This window comes from Pseudozyma flocculosa (assembly GCF_000417875.1).
Source record: "Pseudozyma flocculosa PF-1 unplaced genomic scaffold scaffold00024, whole genome shotgun sequence".
Taxonomy (NCBI): domain Eukaryota; kingdom Fungi; phylum Basidiomycota; class Ustilaginomycetes; order Ustilaginales; family Ustilaginaceae; genus Pseudozyma; species Pseudozyma flocculosa.
In genome coordinates this window covers 164,872-185,977 of record NW_006920892.1, presented here as the reverse complement: position 1 = coordinate 185,977, position 21,106 = coordinate 164,872, and the positions used below count along the sequence as shown (strand labels likewise).

Genomic DNA, 21,106 nt, shown 5'->3' with positions numbered 1-21,106 from the left:
GACGAGCGCGCGCGCGCGCGACGGCGNGNGNGNGCGCGCGNGCGNGNGNGNGAGGGGGGGGGGGCGTTTCAAACGCACCAGATCCGGCTCCCAGAGTCCCTCGGCCATGCCAAAGAGCTTGTCGGCCGCGGTGCCGCTGACGACAAAGTCCTTTGCAAAGTTGAGGCAGCCGATGAGGTCGGATGCAGCGATGAAGGGCTCGTCTTTCGAGTTGAGGCCGGCAATCACTGGCTCGATAAAGTATGGCCCGAAGCTGGCGAAGAAGGGGCGGCGCGGCGAGGGGTGGGGAACCAGAGGTGGGCAGACCCGGTCAGGTTGGAGGTCCGAGGGAGGGGCGAGGGGGCGAGCGTGCGGGCCGCGACTCACCGCTTCTCGTAGAGGGTGGAGCTGACGAGGTGGGCAAAGACCTCTGGCTCAATCTCGCGCTCCTCCTTCATCTTGTACATGTTGACGCGGTAGCGGAACCGCTCCTTGAGGGTGGCGACGTCGGATGCGAGGCCGGGGAGGCCGACGTAGGTCTTTTCAGTGACGGGAAAGACCTTGTCAAAGTTGCAGGCGATCGTCATGGCCTGCTGGCCGAGGCGGAGGTCGGAGGCGATGGCGACGCAGTTCTTTCCCTTTGCGGCGACCACGCTGCCTCCGTTGTACTCCATGATACTCATGCTGGGCGAGGTGTGTGTGGGGGTGGTGGTGCAAGTGGCGGTGGTGGAAGTGCGAACTTCGAAGGCGAGGCGATGCGATGCGATGCGATGCAGTGGTCGTCTGCCGGGCTGTGTTGAGCGAGAGGAGGTGAGCCAAGGGTAAAGGGCAGCACGTGGGTACGGGAGAGAAGGCGGCGGTGGTGGTGGTGGTGTTGCTTTCGAGAGCCAAGCCAAGGTGAGGGCGAGGCTGAGGGCCAGGACGAGGGCGAGGGTGCGTGCGCGGCTGCAGGGCGGCAGAGGGCGTGGGCTGGCTGGTGATCGGTTCGCAGGCTTGCCCAGAGGCAACGCGACCTCCTCCACTCTCTGGCAGCGGCACAGGCTCAGGCCTTCCAGCCTCTCTACCAGGCCAGGCTGTCTGGCCGAGTTCCGAGATCTGTTTGGCGGCCAGCGCACCGCCCCGCACCGCACCGCACCACACTGCCCCCGCTTCGAGGCCGGCCCGCCGCCGAGGGAAAGGCGAGCGAGGGTGGGTGGGGTTGAAAGCCCTCGCGTCGGTGGCAAGCTTCCTTCCTGCCTCCAACCTCGTCCATCCTTGGCTTCTTTCTCACGAAGACTTGGCCAACACATCCTCGCGGCCGACGCTCCTTTGCCTCTGCATACGCAACGCTCGCCCGTCCGCCCGCCTGCCGCACGCCACACTACATCCTCCTTCCCCTCTCCACCCCGCTACGACCCGTCACCATGAGGGACGTCACCCGCAAGATGGTGGCAGACGTCGCCATACTCGCCGTCAGCCAGGTCGCCTTCTTCTACGCCTTCCGCTACATCCTCGCCTCGCTAGACCCCAACAAGCAAAAGAGGCAGGACTCGAAAAAGGTCTCGGACGCCAAGCTCGACAAGCTCGGCCTGAAGCGCCAGGACCTCCAGCTCAACGAGTACGAGGAGCAGATCTCGGCCGAGCTCATCCTCCCCGAGGACATCCCCGTCGACTTTGCCTCGATCGGCGGCCTCGACGGCATCATCTCGTCGCTCCAGGAGAGCGTCATCGCTCCCCTCTGCTACCCGGAGCTCTTCACCAACGCCAGCGGCCTCCTCGGCGCACCCAAGGGCGTCCTCCTCTACGGCCCGCCAGGCACCGGAAAGACGATGCTCGCAAAGGCCCTCGCAAAGGAGAGCGGCGCCACGTTCATCAACATGCACGTCTCGACCCTTACCAACAAGTGGTTCGGCGAGTCCAACAAGCTCGTCTCGGCCCTCTTCAGCCTCGCCCGCAAGCTGCAGCCTGCCATCATCTTTATCGACGAGATCGACAGCTTCCTTCGCGAGCGCGCCACCGGCGACCACGAAGTCACGGGCATGATGAAGGCCGAGTTCATGACGTGAGTGCGGCAGCCCACCCCGAGGCGCTTGTTGGGCTGCGGTTCGTGTGGTGCCTGTGCGCTGACCTTGCGACCATGTCTTGCCTTGCCTTGCCTTGGCTCGCCCTTTTTGCGCCTCGAACGGCAGCCTGTGGGACGGTCTGACATCGTCTTCGGACCGCATCCTTGTGCTCGGCGCCACCAATCGGCCAAACGACATTGACTCGGCCATCCTGCGCCGGCTGCCCAAGCGTTACGCCGTCTCGCTGCCCAACGCCGCGCAGCGCGAAAAGATCCTGGGCATCATGCTGTCCTCGACGCCGCTCGACGCCAGCTTCAACCTGCGCGACCTCGTCAAGATGACCGAGGGGTATAGCGGCAGCGACCTCAAGGAGCTCTGCCGCAACGCCGCCATGAGGCCGGTGCGCGAGTACCTGCGGAGCAAGGCCGGGCGGCAATCGGTGCTGGACCGCAAAAAGGGCCAGACGGCCTCGTCGGCCACGGCAGTCATGGTGCCGGGCAACGGCGGAGGCGCTCTGGCAAACGGAGGCCCGGGGGCAGCAACAGCAGCAGCAGCGGGGGCGACGACGGCGTCGGGGGGCAAGATCCAGACGCGGCCTCTGCGGAACAGCGACTTTTTCGTCAACGACTCGGCCGCGACGCCGATGGGTGGCTCGAGAGGCGGGCCGATGCAGGTGGACGAGGAGCCGCTAGACTAGGGAAGACCTGGAAAGGGCGGAAGAGCGGCCGTCGGACGAGGAGACGACGTGCGGCCGACCTGACCTCGGGGTCCATGGTTCATAATGTACTTGTACGGTCACGCTCGCGGCGCTAATTGTGGCGCAGCGGCGGTATCATCATCATCACCACCACCACCACCACCACCACCACCACTGCCACCACCATTAATGCATGCCTCCTACATCGCTCGTCGACAGCGGAGCGGCAAGAGCCGCGCAAGTGTATGAGAAGCGAGCGGCGCACTGGCTGTGGGGCAGACGTGCAAGAGAGTTCACCGGCTGACAGGAAGGATGCGGTTGGCCCCTCATGAGTGTGATGGGGGCAGCAGCATCGGATCGAGCGTCAAAGTCATTTGTCGTTGTCGAAGCCCTCGTCTTGACAGGCTGTGCTGTCCACCGACTCTCGAGCATGGCGGCACGATGCTCCTCGATAGCACCAGGTGGTCGATGGCAGTCACGTCGCGGCGGTGTTGCTCTCGATCGCGCGCCCCATGGCAGAGAGCAATGCCTCGCTCGTGCCCCAGCGATCTGTTGTCCCAGCCCGACACGACCTCCGATGCATCAAAGGTGCGGAATCGTCTGGCTTGCTTGTTCGGCGCCACAGCGAGAGTGTGACAAGGTGATGGATGGTGTGATGAAGGAGTGAGGGGCCGGGGCGGGCGCGGACGCGGGCGCAGGCTGCAGGCGCAGGCTGCAGGTGTGACTGAAGCGAGGCCAGGCGGCCCTGCCTGCCAGGCTGTGCAGACGTAACCCACCCACCCACCTGCGTCGCTAGTGGCCCCTGCGAGCACAACTGCCTGCCTGGCGGGCGGGACGACCCCTTGCTCTCTGAAATCATCCAGCCGCTGCCTTGCCCCTCGTCCCTGGCTCCTGTCCACCATCACCACGTCCACCACGCCGCTACGCTCCGACCTCATAATCGCACGCTTCTAGCCTGTTCCGCTTCTTGCCGCACACTCGCCGCCCCATACCCCGGACCGCAGCCAACCCCGGGGCCGCTGTTGACGACACGTCCAGTACCACCACCGACCCAGGGCGCACCCGTACCTCCGTCGATCCACCGTCTCTCCCAGTCCCCCTCACATCCAGGGCACCGTCAGATCCCACCGCAGCCCTTCACTCACCCACCTCACCGCCATCGCGCAGTATGGCGTCTTTCTTCGCCAAGGCAAGGGAGAGGGCCGAGGCTGCCGCTCAGCAGTTCCAGGCTGCCCACTCGTCGTCGTCGTCGTCGTCGAACAACAACAGCACCGCCGCTGCCAACGCCTCGTCGTCCAACCCCGCTGGTGGCGATGCGCATAGGTCAAAGTGGGTTGCGCGGGAGAGGCCCAAGTCGAAGGATCGCGGTTCGCGTGGCCGAACGCTGACACTCCTTGCTCTCCTTGCTCTCCTGGCTCTCCTTTCTCACGGGCCACTGCAGCTTCAGCTACTCGGGCGTGGTGCCGCACCTCCTCCGCCAGGGCATCGCCTCGGTCGATCCGCGCTACGAATCTAACCGCCCCCTTCACCTCCTCAGCGGCTCCATCAAGAGCTTCAACATCGATCATGACGCCCTCGCACGAGAGGCAAAGGCCGTCGCAAAGGCCACCTACAACTGGGGCCAGAATCACCTGCCCGAGAACCGCGAAGACGGCGTAGGCGACGACATGATCGCCGACGTGTGAGTCAGGCGACCGCCGCTCGCTGCCGCGCTCCCGCGCTGTGGAAAGGCCTCCGCTGACCTGGTCGCCAGCGCCTGCGCCTACATCTGCGCATTCGCTCCCATCTCCGGTGTCTTTTCGTCGCCCTTGCAGCACCGACCGGCTCGCCTTCCTCTTCCACCAGCTTGGACAGCTCGAGGCTGCACACTGCGACCGCGCCGAACAGGCCAGGTCGTCGCTGAAAAAGTTCCAGAAGGACGAAATGGAGCTCGCCGCCCGACGCGACAAGCGCATCAAGCTCAAGCGCGAGCTCCACGCCCTCATGCCCCAGCAGGCCGTCGCGTCGTCCAACAACCGCAGCGCAGAGCTTCACAGGCAGCTCGACGAGCTCAACCATGAGGACCAGGCCGACGAGGAGTTCCTCAGCCGAAAGAAGCGCGAGGGTCTGCAGCAGGGCTACACGGCCCTCTTCGACAGCCTCATTGAGCTCGGCGAAAAGACGGCCCTCGTCGCCCGCTACGGAAAAGTCCTCACCGGCCTGATCCCCACCGAAAAGTCCAGCTTCCCGGCGCAGGTCAAGCCGAGGGGGCCCGAGATCCCGCTCTGGGAGGGAGCCACCAAGACGGCCGAGATCCGGGCCGCGCTCCAGCCGGCGCTCCAGGCGTACAAGCCCATCGACACGCTGCCCGTCATCCCTAGCTCCGCATCCTCGGGCCTCGGCCGTGCGGACACGGTCTCGTACGGCGTCTCGAACCGCGCCGACCTCGAGCAGGACGACGCCGGCACAAACAGCAGCGCCCGCCGCAACTCTGGCCAGCACCGACGCACCAGCTCGGCCTCGGAGCACGGCAGGCCGACCGACCCCTTTGCCTCGCCGCACGATTCGGCTGCTGCTGCCGCCGCCCCCTCGTCCTCGCCGCAGTCGCATCTCAACATGAGCCCAAGCACCATCCCTGCTCCGACTGGCCTGCCCAGGCGTGTGCCGCCCCTGCCCGGTTCCAGCTCGGCCGGCACAGCAGGCGTGGGGAACTCGCCGCTGCCGCCCAACGCGACCCCGCCAGCTGCGCCTGATCCGTCGCGCTCACCATCTGCCACCTTCGCGGCGCTCGGCTCGGGGCCCGGCGCATCGTCGGCCAGCGTTGGCGGCGCTCACGACGAGGGCGCCGCCGGTGGCAACGTGCCGCCCGCTCCGACGGTTGCTGAGACCGGGGTCGTGCCGCAAGGAACGGGTGGTCCAAAGTCAGGCACGCTGCTGCCACGCCGATCGTCGTCGCTGACCCGCTCCAAGTCGATTTCGGCAGGCGCCGTGGCCTACCTCGGCCCCGCGGGCACCTACACATACCAGGCGGCGGTCAAGGTGTTTGGCAAGGAGGGCGCTAGCCTGATCCCGATGCAGAGCATCTCGAGCGCCGTCGACTTTGTCAAGCGCGGCAGCCCGGGCAACGTCAAGTTTGCCGTCGTCCCCTTCGAGAACAGCACCTTTGGTCCCGTCAAGGACACCGTCGACGGTCTCTGCGACCTCGCCAACCACTCTGGTGGCGGCCACAACTCGGGCGGCGGCGTCACCGGCAAGGCCTACATCATCGGCGAGACCAGCCTCGACATCCAGCATGCGCTGCTGTGCGGGCCCAAGACGTACCACCACCTCCTGCAGCTGCAGGGCTCGCGCGACAACCTCGATGCCATTCGCCCCGACACCCTCGCGCACATCACCCAGGTCTTTTCCCACGAGCAGGCGCTGGGCCAGTGCGCGCGCTTCCTCGAGCGGTGCATGCCGTCGGCACGCAAGAAGCAGGTCGACTCGACGGCGGGCGCCGCCACGGCCGCGCTCGAGGTCGAGAATTGCACGGCGCCTGGACTCGCCACCGGCGCCATCTACTCGCCCCACGAGTCGCCCGGTGCAAGCGGCAGCTGCCCGCTCGTTGCCGCCATTGGGCCCGAGTCGTGCGCCGAGGAGGTGGGCGTTCGCGTGCTCAAGACGTCGATCCAGGACACGGACAACAACCGCACCCGCTTCGTCGTGCTGGCCAGCGAGCCGCTCGACATGGTGACGCGCTCGGCCATCCTTCCCGGCCAGCTGCAGTCTCACCTCAACGAGAGCCTGCGCGGCGTCGTACGATCGAGGTCGATGGTCCGCGTGTTTGACGCCATGAACGCCGACGACGGTGGGGCGGCTGGCGCGGACGGCGCGTTGATCGGCTCGCCTTCCAAGTTCCAGCAGTTCCTTGCCGAGGTTAGCGTCGACCAGCAGACTCGTCTGCGCAAGATCGAGCGCAGGCCGGCGCCGTTTGTCGGCGGCGTGGGCCCGTCTGCCGCCGGCGAGACCGCGCAAAACGTCTGGAAGGGCGCCTACCTGGTCGAGCTCGAGGTCGATGGCCAGCACGCCGAGGAGGCGCGCCAGCGATTCGAGTCAATTGTGGCGAGGCTGGGAGGATCTTCTGCCGGCGGGCCTTACTTTGACCGCGGGATCGACTACCTGGGCAGCTGGAACACCAACTCGCTGTCCAGCGTCTCTGGCGAGTCAACGAGCGCCAGCGCCGCCGGGATGGCCCGCCCAGCCACGCCGCCCCGGCCGCTGGGCGGAAACCCCTTCGGACCGTCCGCCTCTTCGTCGTCGGGCATCTCGGACCTCGCCACGCCGGGCCATGCCGTGAGGCGCCCGTCGGGCACCGGGCTCGTCGCGTCCGGCAGCACGTCTTCAGTGTCGACCGATGCGACGGTGCACGCGGCGCAGCAGCCGGAGCTGAGTGAGCGGGAAAAGAAGGAGCAGGAGGCGCAGAGGGAGGCCGACGAGGTGAGGCGACACGCGGCCCAGGCGAGGTTCAGCAGGCAGCAGCAGCAGCAGTCCCTCTACGGTGGAGCGCCAGAGCAGGGCGGCAGGCTGGAAGGTCTGCAGGAGAACAAGGAGGCCGAGGGCGACGAAAACGACGAGGACCTCCCGGCCTATGAGCCTTTCTCGAGGCCAGGCCAGTAACGCGAGAGCGTTACGGGAAAGCCCTCGTCCCGTTGAAAGGACCAAGTGAAGATGATGGGCCCCACCTCTCGGCTTACGACGATCCACTTATTCGATACCAGCCACCCGACCCGCCCTCCTAGCCTGACCGACCGGGCTCCCGCCGTTGTGCACCTCTGAATACCACACTTTGGATCATCAGTCAGATTGCGCCGCGCTAGGGAGGGGACAGAAGGAGTGAGTGGAATCTGCTCGCGACTGGGCCAGCGAGGCGGTCGGGATGCGGAAGAGACGGCTGTCTCGTCGAGAGGGAGAGGGGGGAGGGGGCGTCGCAGACCGTAGATGGGCGACTGGGTATGGCGGTTGGGGCGAAATGGTGACTGGTGGGGTCACGGGGGAGAGGAGGATCCAGGTGTTTTCCGGGGGGATGGGAGGGGAGGACGATCACGCGCGAGGACTCAACCACGAAGCGGGGAAAGCGGCGGGGGAGGGGGAGGGGGAGGGGGAACTAGAAGAACGAATCGCTGGATGCGGTGAGGGAATGATCGGCAGAGGGACGGTGTCGCGCCGCTCTTGGTCGGGACGGGTCGTCGTCATCGACGGTGGCGGTGGCGGTGGCGGTGTCGGAGGGGAGTGTGGATGGACACGGGAGGAAGTCGGTGAGGCTTCGACCACCATCGACGCTTCTAGAGGAACGATCGGGCGGGGCATCGACCCAAGGACGAAGGAGGAACGAGTCCGGTCCGCCATCGTTGGGCAGCACGGGGTTCGACCTACCCCCTCCGCCGTCGTAGATGGGGGCGGGCATCGCGGGCGCCGCCGTGTGCGCGCCGTGACCGTACTCGAGTTCGACCGTGCCCAAAACCGGATCGGGCTCGACGCCTTGGTGCGTGTAGGTGACCGTGTCCTGCACCACGATTCCGCCCTTTTGCGACCAGGATGAGGGAGAGGTGCCCGGCGAGCCGACTCTTCCGTCCGTTCCTTGCGGGCCAGCAACATCGCATCCTCGAGCATCGATGCCGATGTGACCAACGTCGTCGCCATCGCGCGAGGAAGACCTCGATCCGCCCTTTTCCTCGGGACAGCCAAAGTACAGCGTACGGCTGCTGGGCCTCTTTGAGCTCTGCCGCGACTTGACAAACTCCTCCGGACTGCTGATGGTCTCGCCATCCTCATCGTCGTCGTCGTCGTCGTCGGCCTCGTCGGAGGTTTGGCCCATGTCGTCGAGGTGGACCCCGTCGGTCTCTGCGATCTCGTCCCGGGACCGGAGCGCGAGGAGGACGTGGACGTTGGCGTTGTGCACGCTCCCGAGGCCGACGAGCGACTCGATGCAGCTCGGACTGCGCGGGCTGCCCGAGTGCTTCTGCAGCGCCGAATGCGTGCTCATCCGCCGAACGCCGCGCGCGTCAGTGCGCTTCGACTCGATCTTGTCGGCGCCGCCGTTGCCGCCGCCGCCCTCCACGTCCCCTTGGCCGGCCCCGTCACCTTGGCCGCCGTGGACGCTGCGAAGGAAGCGGATGGTGGGTGCGCGCGCGGCCAGGTTGGCGCGGATCGGTTCGTAGAGGCGTCCGAGGGTGAATGCGATAATGATGACGCCCGTGATAAAGGCCGTGTACGAGCCGCCGAGCATGGCGAAGCTGGTCACAGCGCCGAAGTTGTTGGCCTCGACCGAGTCCCACATGGCCAGGGCATTGTGGATGGCAATGACCGTGTAGGCGAGGCAGCCCGTCGTGATGCCCGCGCAGTGGATCAGGTGGTCGAGGAGGAAGCGCTCCAGGTAGTGTCGCTGGCCGCGCCGCCCGCGCTTCGACGTCGACTTGGGCGCGCGCTGGATCCGGCTCGGACGCACCGCGGGGAACAGGCCCGCCGCCGGCGAGCCGTCGTCCGCGCGTCGACGCTGGAACGTCGCCGGCTTGGTGGCGGGCGCCAGCTGACCCTGTGCCGGAGTGTGGGCGCCCTCGTCGCCTGCCGCTTCGGCCTCGTCGACGATGAAGCCGGCCGAGATCACCTGCGACGTCACCTGGAACTGGTCGTCCAGGTCGGCATCGTCGGCGCTGCCGCCCTTGCGCCACCGTCGCCAACGCATCCACACCCAGTGGCCGAGCGTCTTGTCGTGGCTGGCCTTTCGTTTCGGCGGTCCAGATCCGCCAGCGATGGCCTGATCGATCGGAAGCGCATCGAATCCGACAAAGGTGTTGCCAGGCCGGACGCCGCTTTGCCGCTTCTTGCTTCGCTCCACCGACGCTGCCTGGGCCGCCTCTTGCTGGGCCGCGACCTCCTTGCGTTTGAAGCCGCGGAGGATCTTGATCTGCCTGCGTACCAGCAGTAGCAGCGCCCCGCTGGCAAACACCTCGGCGAAGGCGAGCAAGAACCCTGTGATGCCCCAGAGCAGGGTGCCCACCGCCAGAGGCGGGGCGGCTGAGAGCATCGTATACCAGATGTGCTGGGCCGCGAGGAGCATGTCATGGTCGAGCTCTGTGGCGCCGTCCCAGTCGCGCTTCCAGCGTTCAAAGGCCGCCGCAGAGAGCTGGAACCGCCGATTCGCGATGCAGCCCGGGATGAGGACTGCGGCGACTTGGAGCAGGGGCAGGACGAGGAGGACCACGTTGACGACGGCCGGCGTGATGCCCATGCGCAGCGCCAGGGAAGGCGGCACGTTGGGTTGGGGCGAGAGCGAGCGCAGGGCGTCGGGACGGGCGAGGGCGGATGCGACAATGGCGTAGTAGGCTCCGAGGCCGAGCGGGTACCAGGAGAGTATGAGCCATAGCGGCAGGTTGGCCCAGGGAACGGACCGCTCGCTCGACATGACGAGCGTCGAGTTGCTGCACCAGCGTCCCCGACGCGCGTCACGGACAGGAGAAGTTTTCCGCACGACGTTCGGTCAGCGTCACGGCAGCGGATGGCAGGCTAAACTGGCAGGCCACGTCTCGTCGTTGTTAGCCACTCACCAAGCGACCAACGTTGCCAGGTAGCAGCAGCCGGTGAAGATGGTGAGCATGGGGATGGCGTTGGGGACGACCAGGGTGCCGTTGGAGCGTCGGACCAGGCGGACGAGCCAGATGGCACGGTGGCGGATCCGGTGGACGACGACGCCGAGCAGGGCGATGCAGACGACAAAGTTGAAGCACGACAGCACCCGGAGTTGGATGCAGTCTCTCCGGCTCAGGCTGGGCGTGGCCAGCTCAGTGAGGAAGACACGGAGCTGGTCGACCGGGTGCGGAGACGTCTCAAAGTCGGGCAGCCATGCCCTCTGCCAGTCGTGGGGACGGTTGAGGGACCACCCGCTCCGCGCTGGTGGCGGTGGCAGGTCGTACCGCTCGTGGAGAGCGCGGTAGGACATCGTGGCCTCTCTTGGTTTTCGAGTCAGCGAAGCAGTCGATGGCGGTGGAAGACGAATAGATGCTGTTGCTGATTGGTCGAGTAAGCGGACTAGACGCACGTCGGAGAAGGGGCAGTATAAGGGCCGGCCGGCCAGGAGAAGGAAAAGGGGGGCAGGGTGACATATGTAGGCTTCTGAACCGAGCCAGGCCTCCTACCCAAGCAGTCCCGAGGTTCTTATGGTCTTTCAGCAGAGCGATACTGTATTTCCAGAGGCACGACGGAAGCATCGCCGTGAAGAGGGGTTAGCCGCCATCGGCATCCATGCAAGCGTCAGGGCAGGCAGAGGGTGAGCCCGAGCGTCGCTCAGAGCCGCCCTATGCGGCATTGGCGTCCGAAGTGTGGCAACTATCAATCCACACGGAGTCTAGTAGTGAGTCTCAGACCCCGTTTCTGCCCTGAGGGTCGGGAAGGGGTTGCCCCTGCCTTCGACAGAACCAGGCGGTGGACCGGCATGGAAGATGCGCGGCCGGCCGTCGTGGCGCGTCAGACTCGGGCCTCAGGAGAACGCGGTCGACACCCTGATCGCTGATTGTCCAGGGATCGATGAAGCTGCGACGGAACCGCTGATGATGGCCCATCGCTGTCGCTGCCGGCTTGCCCGCCCCTATATACATACACACACAAGTTTAGCTCGAAATCAGCGCAGAATTTTTTTTTATAGCCTAACTGCGCACCGTCCGCCCGGCTGGCACACGATGCAAGGACGCGCTGCGGTACCAGCAGGGAAGCGAGTGGGACCGTGCCATTATCAATGCTCGAATGGAACCAAGGCGGCTGCGCAGAGGGTCAAGGTGGCGGCTTGAACGTACATTTCGCAATAGGGCCCGGCCTAGTCCGACCGTCCAAGGAAAGCGAGCGTGGCTGGCAGACGGTGTGCTTACATATCTTTCCAAGCGCAAGACAAGAGCGAGACGAGTCGCCGTCCGTCCGACGTCTTGAGCCCAGATAAAAGCCAGGCCGCCATTATTATTGCGCCGCGATCCTTTCGCTCGGACCTCCTGATGCGGGGTTGGACCTCCTCTAGCTGCACAAGCCTCTTTTCCCTCTCTCGCTCGTTCCACTTGGGCACCCTGGCTCGTGTCTGCTCTCTTGATTCGGGTCAGGACCGCAAGACGGCACAAAAAGCTCGCAGAGCCATGATGCAAGAGTGTAACGAGCCTGCAGAAGCATGGAGGAACGGGTCGGAGCGTTGTTCCGTCTCAGCAACGTGTGGCGTCGCCTACGCCACTTCCCCGGCAGACACAAACAAAAGCCCTGTTCCAGACCGACGATGCTCCAACCGCTTTGCGACGGCAGCCTGTCAATTGAGTTCCGCTCCTGTCTCATCACAGAATGCAAGAATCATAAGTACTGCACCTCATTCAGCGTCGCACTAGCTTCGCGTTATCGTCCCATCGTGTTACACCGCCGGAATCATGGGCCCGACCAGGCTTCGACCCTGCACACTACGACGCAGCCTCGAGAACCTGTCGTGCTAGGACCGACGAGACCTCTGCCAGCTCGGCACGATTGCTCATTGTATTGTGAAGACAAAGTCAGGGCACGCGCCGCCAGCCTGCCGCAGCGCTTGATCACAGGCAGGGGTTTCGCCGTCGGATGCTTAGTGCACCCAGTCATCTGTCGAATCGCCGGGGCCGAAAGAGCGTTGTAATTCGTTGACAAGCCTCGTCCAGAAAGGAGCGATGGGAGACGGAGAGAAAAAAGGAATGAGAGGGTACGAGAGCGAACGAGGGTCCTGCCCTGCTGGCAAGCCTCCTCGGCCTGCGCTGACGATGATGCAGCATCCTCGGGCAAGCCTGGAAAGGGGCGCCCAGAACGAACGGAGACGAGGATCGTGCGATCAAGGCTGGCTCGCGGTGTCCACGCCATCCGTCTTGCTATCCGCATGGTCGCTGTCCCTGTAGAGAGAGGCGTCGCTCGTCTTGTGCAGGTTCGAGACTGCCGCGGTCGATGCGATGCTCAGGGTCGACACGAAGGGGGTCTCGCCGTGCCGGCGCGCATCCTTGATATCCGAGGGCATGTCCTCGATTGCCTCGTAGCTGTCGGCTTGCTTGCCGAGGTCGACTGTATCAAATGCTGTGCTGCTCTGTCCTGTGAAGCCAGATGTGGCCGTCCGCTGCTTGGTCGTGTCGCCGTGCGTATCGGACTCGAAGTCTGACTCGTCTCCCGCCGTCGAGGGACGTCTCCCCCGTCCTCGCGCGTCACGGGCGGCGCGGGCGCTGGGACGCCTTCCGACTTGGACATCCTCGGCCTTTGGCGCCGGCCTCTGAGGCGGTGCGGCGTCCTGGTCGTCGCCCTTGCTGCTGAGGAGAGGCTCGTAAGTCCGGCCCAGGATGAGCGTGTAAATGACCAGACCGCAGACCGCCGCGCTGTAGGTCGGCGCGAGGATGATGTAGGTGAGGGGGATCACGGTCTTGCCCGACTCGTAGAAGGGGTACCAGATCAACGCGGCGATCGTGCCGCCAAAGGCGTACATCATGCAGCCGGCGACCATGGCGATCGTCTGCACCAGATGGTCGACCCAGAACCGCTCGAGATAATGGCGCTTTTGACGGGTGCCCCTTTTGGTGCTCGCCCGGGGAGCACGCTGGAACGTCGAAGGCTTGACGGCAGGGAAGAAGGTGGGCGCCGGACGATCCTCCTTCACCTGCGCATGTGTAAAGCAGACTGAGACCATCTCATCCTCGTCCTCGTCTTCCGAATCGGAGTCGTTGCCGTCCCTTTTGGCCACAAAGCGGCGGTGGAGCGACCACAGAGTCGCACCCAGCGTCTTCTGATGCCTGGCCGGACGTCTGAGTTTGCGTCGAGCGGAAGGTCGGGATGGAGCTGAGCCGGCAGCTCCGCCACCAGACCCCTCTTGTGCCTCGTCGGCTTGTCCCTCGAGTGCCTTCTTGCGCTGCTCGAGGGCGAACGACTCGCTGAACGACTTGTTGGCCTTGAAGCCCCGCAGCTTCTTGATCTGACGCCGGACGGTGAGGACAAGGGCGCCTCCGACTATCATCTCGGCGACGCCGTTGAAGAGCGAGGTGAGCCCCCAGATCACGTTGGTGGCGGACAGGTAGCGGCTGGCGGTGAGGAGCTCGTACCAGATTGCCTGCGCCTCGAGGAGCATCTCCCTGTTGAGCCCGGTGGTCGAGTCGGGCCACCGCTGCCTCCACGCGTAGTACTTGGCCAGGGCGGACTGGTAGTGGAAGTCTGAAAGGTGCGCCGGCCACACGATCAGGCTGGCCTGGATGAAGGGGATGGCCAGGAAGGCGAGGTTGACGACGCGTGGCGTGATGCCGAGCCGCTGGACAAGCGTAGAAGGCGGGTGCGACGGCGATATGCACTGGAGAGCGTCGGGTCGGGCGTAGAAGGTCCCGAGCGCCACCAGGTAGGCGCCGTTGGCCAGTGGGAACCACACGACGGCGATCCAGAGGAAGATGTGGCGCGGCCGCCAGCCTTGCTCATAGTAACGGAGGAACAGGGCGTTCCTGACAAAAGGTCCAGTACGGGGCAGCCCGCGAGCGAGGCACGAGCAAGTCGAGTCTGAGCAACCGGTCCAGCCCTCAACCGTCCTGGCACGAGGCCGGCAGGATCGACTCACATGCCGATCAGGAGGATGCCGAATCCAAGGAAGATGGTGGTCAAGGCCGAGACGGGGTTCGGGACAACGAGGCTGCCGTTCGACCTCTGGACCAGGCGGAAGACCCAGAGCGACCTCTTGTAGAGCCTGCGGCCGGTGATGAGGAGGATGAAGACGCCCAGACATGCCAGGGTGGCGGTGAGCACCTTGATCTGGACGTAGGTGGCCCTGCCGAGATCGGGCAGAAAGAGGTTGTGGAGGAACAGGCCGAGGTCCTCGACGGGCGTGGCAGAGTGAGCCTCAAAGTCGCGCAGCCACGCACGCTGCCGCTCGTGTGGCCGGCCTAACGCCCATACGCTGCGGCGTGGCGGCGCGAGCAGGTCGAATCGTTGGTGCAGCGCCTTGTACGCCATGGTGTGCGGCTGGCGACGTCGTCGAGCGGAGAGGGTGTCACTTCGTGAGGGCGACGAGGTCGGCTCTCGACTGGTGCAGTGCCTATATGTAGCAAGCGGCTAGGCTGTTGGCGCCGGCGCCATGGCACCGTTGCGCTAGGCTGATAGGTGATGATGCCGGATCGCGACCCGATGGATGCGCTTCCCCACCGCGGCCGCGGTGTGGTACCGACCGTCCCTCAGCGCAACTTCGCCCTGGAGGAGCCTGTCGGTAGCGTATGTATCATGGCAGCGTACCATGTCATCCCCGCTGTGAACGAGAGCTTCTGGTGTCGCGCTGGCAGAAGGATCCGACCGAGGGCTCCGTGCCGCAAGAGGACCGAGCGGACCGTTACTTGATGAACCGTCAGCTTGGTATTGTCCTGAGCCGCTCTGGCCCCGCCTTTCCCTTTGCGCGCAGGTGTATGTATGGTGGCTACGTCCAGCTCGTTGGCCACAGGACGATGGCATTGCCACGTCCCTGCCTATCGTGACGGACCTTTCGCCCGCTGGTCCGAGAGGACGGCGGTGCCACGTCTCGAGACAGTGCCGGTCGGGAAGCCTGACGTCGGCCTCCAGGCACACGCCGCGATCGCGCCTGCTCGTTGCGCCAATCCATGGGCATACCGCTTGCCTCTGCTTGCACGCCATCGCTGCACGATCGGCTCGTAGAGCTCCTTCACGCGGGCAGCCACGGAGGGCGGGGAGGGACTTATTTCAGGCCGATTTCTTTTGAGTGGTGCGCCAAACCACTATTAAAAGGGTTGCCGCTTCTTTTCAGTGGGTGCGGTGCGCCACTCGGTATTCGGTCAACGCAGGCTGGGGCTTATTTTAGGCCAAGTTCTTTAAAGTGGTACGCCGAACCACTAACTACCTACTGGGGGTATTATTTTAGGCCGGTTCTTTAGAGTGGTCGCCAGCCCACTGCGGATCCAGCCACTTGGGCGATCCAGCCACGGGGGCGAGGGGAATTATTTTAGGCCGGGTTGTTTAAAGTGGCGCGCCAGAGCCACTAGGGATCGAGCCACCAGGGCGATCCAAGACCGGGAGGGATTTATTTTAGGCCGGGTTGTTTATAGTGGCGCGCCAGAGCCACTTGGGGGGATTCGAGCCACCAGGGCGATCCAGCCACCGGGAGGGGATTATTTTAGGCAGGGTTCTTTAGAGTGGCGCGCCAGAGCCACTGGGGGGATCGAGCCGCCTGGGCGATCCTGGTGGGAGAGAGAAGGGAAGAAGGGAGACCGAGGAAGGACAGGTCTATATACCTTTGCACCCTCCGGTTTGGCTGGGGAGATGGGGGGGTCGCCAGGCGGGCGCGAGTGCTGCGGGACACTGGCGTGGTGCCTCGGCGGCTTGCGTTGGCGGCGGTTGGGTTGCTGGAGGACACTGGTGGGGTGCCTCGACCCTCTGCGCGGCCTGGCGGCGCTGCCTGCCCCTAGAGCAGGGGAAAATCACGTCTGGGCGCGGCTTAACCCCGGAATAGGGGCAAAACGATATGTCCGGAGGCCTAAAGTCCGGGTAGTTGGCGCGAGAACCGGTGTTTACGGAGCTAAGAAATGATTTGCTCCGGAGCTAGGCCGCATTTTTGGCTTACGGCCGTAACGGGTACCTCCGGGCGCACGATAAGACCGGCTTCCGCGGGTGGCCCCTGACATTTACGGCCGTAAGCCGTAGCTCCGTGTAAGATAACGGTATCTCCAGACACGGAGCTAAGGTTACGGCCGAAGTGCAAGGACCGAGACCGATATCGCCGGGTTGGGTGAGCCTTACGGCCGTAACGGTCCTCCAACGGAAAGAAAAATCTGCACCGGTGGCCATCTGGGCGCCCTTACGGCCGTAACCCAAAGTCCGAGCTGGGCTAAAATCCGGTATCCCCGGCCTCATGTCTGGGTCACGGCCGTAGCCCCGGACATACCAGTCAGGGGAGGCCGTCAAACCGGACTTTACGAGACTTACGGCCGTATCCACAAACAACTCCACCGATATCACCGGTATCGCCGGGAATGTTCGGCGACTTGCCAAAATCCGAGGCCAGAAGACAGCGGTATCGCCGGCAGTCTAAGGTTTGGGCAGGCGCGACGCGCAAAGTTGGTGAGAGGCCGGCTGGCAGGCGGGCAGGCTAGGCTAAGGAAGCAGGGGCTGGACCCTGGACCCTTTTCGAAGAGAACGCGAAAAGAACGCGTGGCGCGCCACGTGTCGTGTGCAGACCCGTGGACCAGACGCGCTCCCTGGCAGGCCGGCAAGCAGGCTAGGCCAGGCGCCCACTGCCCGCCGAAGCCTGCCCGCCGCGTGGCCCTAGTGGCCCCAGTGGCCCTAGCCGCCTACAGTACAGTAGACCAGCCTCGCAGGCTAGGCAGGCTTCGGCGGGCAGCCTTACCCAGATGCAGGCAAGATGGCCACCAAGCAGGTGCGTTCCGCCTCGGGTGCCTCCTCGGTGCAACCTTGGCGGTCGTGGTGCCAGCAGCAGTTCTGGGGCGGCCGCCATGGACGGCCGGCTTGGAAGCAGCTGCGTTCGGGTGTCGCCGGGTGAGGCTTGGAGCCCTTACTCCCAGCTCGACCCGATGCTGGCGGTGGCAAATCGATGCCATCGCGCTCCCTGCTCTACCCCTCGGCACCGTCGTGCCCGTTGGCGCCGTAGCTGCTCAATCTCTGCAAAAGCGAAGACGATCATCGTGACAAATCAGCTCGGGGCGACCCAGCCAGAGCTGGACAGGCTGCCGCAAAGGGAATCGCTGCCGAAACTCTCGCCGAGGCGCTGCACAGGCCAGCTTGGGCATCGTTGCAGATGTGGCTGGTCCTTGGTATTTGACATGGTTGCGAACTGCCGCGATGACCACGCTTGCAAGACTTGTCGCAGGCCATCTCGCTCGAGATGCGTTTGAGCGTTGTCCGCGATCCGTGTTCGTCTGAGATCCTCAGGTGGCTGCGAGATCGCGCAGCAGAGCACCGCCAGCGGAGCAGTGATTGGTGCAATCCATATGAAGGGCAGGCGGGCGGGTATAGCCGAGGAATGGAAGCTAGAGAGAGGCTCAGAGAGTGAGAAATACAAAGAGGAGGGGGAAGGAAAGATCGTGCGGAAGAAAGAGAGAGACGGGAACGGGTACAAGAGAGGAGCAGTCATGACTGTCAGTGTCGGGCTCGTTCAACCTCCTGACGGCCGGCGGTACAGTTTCGCGGCGAACGAGAGCCAGACATCGTGGCGTCAGCGGTCATCGTCTGCAGACGGATTGAGGGTGGCAACCGTCAGTCGAACGAGGTTCTCTCAGCGGGAGAGATTGCCTTGAGAGAATAGAGGTGGTTTCGCCCACGTCCCGACGGCAACGTCGGAGATGGGGGAGAGATGCCGATCGCTCCGAAGACGACCGCCGGTGTCCCGAGGCGGGCGCGCGAGGGGCTGTCTGGTCGAGTCTGGGCCGGATCGTCGTTGGACGCCTCGTCGGCCTGGTAGACGTCGATCTCACCGACGACCGAGTCGGCATGCTCGTAGCGGGTCGTCACCGTCTTTGAGACCATGATGCCGCTCGACGGCGAGTCCGGGAGCATGCTGCTGGACCGGTTCGACATGTTGTCGCCTTCGTCGTCGCTACTGTTCTTGAGTCGGGCGTCCGGTATGGCGAGGTCGCGCGCGCTGCTCTTCCTCCTGCACCTGTCTTTGGCCACGCTCTTGGTGCTCGCCAGGGTGCCGGTGTCGGAGCCTTCGCCGTCGCCCTCGGCGAGCTGCTCTTCGCAGAAGGGACGGGGCGTCATCTCGAGAGAGATGTGGTCAGCAAGGCTTCGGCGGCCACGTGCCGGCAGGCCACCGTCCTGCGACCTTGCTTGGGCCGCGGTGCTGCTGCGTTGACCCCAAGCCCAGCGGTGATTTCTCGCGCGGCCGTTGCCAGCGCCGCCAGACCGCGCGTTGAGATCCCCCGCCGCTGCTGCCGCCGCCGCCTTTGCCTCGTCGGGCTGGCCACTGTTGACAAGGCCGGTCAAGACGGGCTCATAGGTGCGACCGAGGATGCACGCAAAGACCATGGTCCCGCACATGATCAGGCCATAGTCGATACCGAGCAGGCCCATGGTGAGCACCCTGTCACCTCGATTGGCCTCCCAGCATCTGCGAGGTCAAGGGAGATCGGCTGGCTGGGTCAGTATGCTTCTCGAATATTGTACTCGTTCGCCATGGCGCTGAGGCCGAGTGCTTCTGACTCACGCATACCACTGGATGGCCATCAGGAGCGAGATGCCCGCGTAGACGAAGCAGCCCACGACGATGCCGCAGATCTGCACCATGAGGTCTGCCAGGAAGCGCTCCAGGTACCGGCGCTGGGCCCGCTGTCCCTTTTGCGCCGTGACCTTGGGTGGGCGGTGGAAGGTGCTCGGCTTGACGGCGGGGAAGAAGTTGGGGGCGGGCGTGTCCTGCTCCTCGAGCTGGGCGGCCGAGAAGAACATCGATTCGGTCTGCGACTCTTCGTAATCCTCGGTATCGGTGCCGTGGCTCTCTTCGGAGGGGGTGGTCGCCCAGCGCCGGCGCAGGGCGTCCACGGCCGAGGCAAACGTCAAGTCGCGGTGGCGCCGCACCTTGCCCGACTTGCGGCGAGCCCGGCGCAGCTTGACCTCGGCCTTGGCTCCGGGCTGTGCGATGGCCTCTGCGGCGGCAGTCTCGTGCAGGCTGCGGAGCGTCTTAAGGGATCGCATCGTCTTGATCTGGTTGTGAATCAGGAGCGCCAGCCTGCCGCCGGAAAAGGCCAGTGCCAGGCCGATGCCGGCGCCGGTCACGGTCCAGATCGAGAAGCTGACGCAGAGCTGATAGCAGGAGTGAAGCACCTCGTACCAGATATCCTGGGCCTCGAGCAGCATCTCGCGGCTCAGCTGCCGGTCCGTCGATCCCGCCCAGCGGTGCTGCCAGGCGTCAAACTTGTCCAGCGCCCTCTGCCAGTGCTGGTCGGATCGAATGCTGGGGCCGAGGATCGCAGCGACGTGGAGAAGAGGTGCGAACATGAAGCCGATGTTGAACACCATCGGTGTGATGCCGAGTCGTACAGCCAGCGACTTCGGTCGGCCGTGCTGCGGCGAGAGGCTTTCCAGCGCGTTGGGCCGCGCCAGGGTGATGCCGATCAAGTACAGGTAGGCGCCGAGGGCGAGCGGGATCCAGATCAAGGACACCCACAGCTGGATGTGGTTTGGCCGGGCTCCATGCGGCCCGAAGGCAACGAGCACCCAGTTACTGTTGAAGCGACAAGAGGGGGGCCGTGACCGACGACATCCGTTTGGGTGTCAGCCCAGCAGTCTGTAGCGAGCCGCCTCGCGCCGGTATTTCGGGCCCAACTCACATGGCGGTGCATAGCAGGCAATAGAAGAGGAGCATGACGGTGAAGCTGATGACGGTGTTGGGGATGACGAGCGTGCCGTTGGACCTTCTCTGGAAGCGAAAGAACCACAGCGACCGCTCGTGGTACCTGCGCGCGAGGATCAGGATCATGGCGACAAGGAGGATGATGCAGAGGATCGAGAGCACCTTGGCCTGGATCCAGACGGCATTCGCGAGGTCGATGTGGAAGAGCCGGTAGAGGAAATGCTGCAGAGCTCCCACCGGGTCCTCGGCCGTAGTGAAGTCCGGCAGCCACGCGCGCTGCCAGTCGTGCGGCCGGATGGTCGCGTAGATGCTCTTCGCCGGCGGCGGCGGCAGGTCGAAGCGCTCGTGAAGGGCCCTGTAAGCCATCTTGGCGCCTTGCAACGATGACGAGGACGTGGGTACCAGCTCCTTAGCTGGACGTGATGTAGCGGGAAAGGAAGGGAGGGAAGAGGAGGGGAGGGAAGGTGAGGGACGGCAGATGACGCGGCTGCAAGCGCGAATATCTGGCAAGACGGGGTCATCATCCGCAGCGAGGCTAGTTTCGAGCGGGTCTAAATATGCCAGAGACCGTAGCCAGGCCGTCCCCTATCACTCCGAGCGCAATAGAGGACCGAGCTACGCGACGCTCCGTGGAGCTGTGGATGTCCATCTTGAGCCACTCGCTCTTACTGTCGTGCCATGGCTCGCCCTCGGGGCCTGGTGCCCGTGTGCCGGGACCGGGATCAGGTGTCGCAGTCGGCGAGAGGATCCGATACGTCTGCAGCGTTGGGCGGCGAAGAGGCTCGAGGCCTTTCAGCTACATCCACACCTGGTTGTCGGTACAAAACGCTTTCAGCACGCTCTAGGGGTAGCGGTCTGAATGGAAGGGCCGCCAGATGGTGGAAGCGAGAAGGCCAAGGCGGCGCGCGAAGTGGCGCTTGGTGCCCGCGTTGACCCCGTTTTTGCAGGGCTTGCCACATTGTGAGGCTAGATCGACCAGGACAGCTCATGTGTCCACCGAGGGAGCATCTGCTCCCGAGAAGTGGCGCCTGCGAGCATGTGGTCAAACGCCGCAGACGCCGG

General features: G+C 64.7%; 6 protein-coding genes across 6 annotated transcripts in view; 2 read left to right on the top strand and 4 right to left on the bottom strand.

Moving 5' to 3' along the window:
- Positions 1-662, bottom strand: part of PFL1_06169 (uncharacterized protein) — a gene marked incomplete at both ends in the record, with an annotated part of 1,200 nt that extends 538 nt beyond the window's left edge. Inside the window, 2 exons of the mRNA XM_007883708.1 lie at positions 79-253; positions 367-662. Coding sequence (XP_007881899.1) covers positions 79-253; positions 367-662 — 471 coding nt within the window. The remainder of the gene's footprint in view (positions 1-78; positions 254-366) is intronic.
- A 720-nt stretch (positions 663-1,382) lies between these two features.
- On the top strand, positions 1,383-2,718 carry PFL1_06168 (uncharacterized protein; the record flags this gene model as incomplete). The annotated part of the gene is made up of 2 exons (XM_007883707.1): positions 1,383-2,020; positions 2,148-2,718. 2 exons carry the CDS (start codon positions 1,383-1,385, stop codon positions 2,716-2,718), a joined length of 1,209 nt encoding a protein of 402 aa, XP_007881898.1.
- Positions 2,719-3,886: 1,168 nt separating this feature from the next.
- PFL1_06167 (uncharacterized protein) lies at positions 3,887-7,353 on the top strand (the record flags this gene model as incomplete). Its single annotated transcript, XM_007883706.1, has 3 exons — positions 3,887-4,047; positions 4,160-4,399; positions 4,533-7,353. 3 exons carry the CDS (start codon positions 3,887-3,889, stop codon positions 7,351-7,353), a joined length of 3,222 nt encoding a protein of 1,073 aa, XP_007881897.1.
- Positions 7,354-7,840: 487 nt separating this feature from the next.
- Positions 7,841-10,672, bottom strand: PFL1_06166 (uncharacterized protein; the record flags this gene model as incomplete). The annotated part of the gene is made up of 2 exons (XM_007883705.1): positions 7,841-10,154; positions 10,281-10,672. The coding sequence occupies 2 exons, from the start codon at positions 10,670-10,672 to the stop codon at positions 7,841-7,843; spliced, it is 2,706 nt and encodes a 901-aa protein (XP_007881896.1).
- Positions 10,673-12,553: 1,881 nt separating this feature from the next.
- On the bottom strand, positions 12,554-14,691 carry PFL1_06165 (uncharacterized protein; the record flags this gene model as incomplete). The annotated part of the gene is made up of 2 exons (XM_007883704.1): positions 12,554-14,186; positions 14,300-14,691. 2 exons carry the CDS (start codon positions 14,689-14,691, stop codon positions 12,554-12,556), a joined length of 2,025 nt encoding a protein of 674 aa, XP_007881895.1.
- A 3,261-nt stretch (positions 14,692-17,952) lies between these two features.
- On the bottom strand, positions 17,953-20,410 carry PFL1_06164 (uncharacterized protein; the record flags this gene model as incomplete). Its single annotated transcript, XM_007883703.1, has 3 exons — positions 17,953-18,805; positions 18,902-19,915; positions 20,022-20,410. The coding sequence occupies 3 exons, from the start codon at positions 20,408-20,410 to the stop codon at positions 17,953-17,955; spliced, it is 2,256 nt and encodes a 751-aa protein (XP_007881894.1).
- Positions 20,411-21,106: the final 696 nt, after the last annotated feature.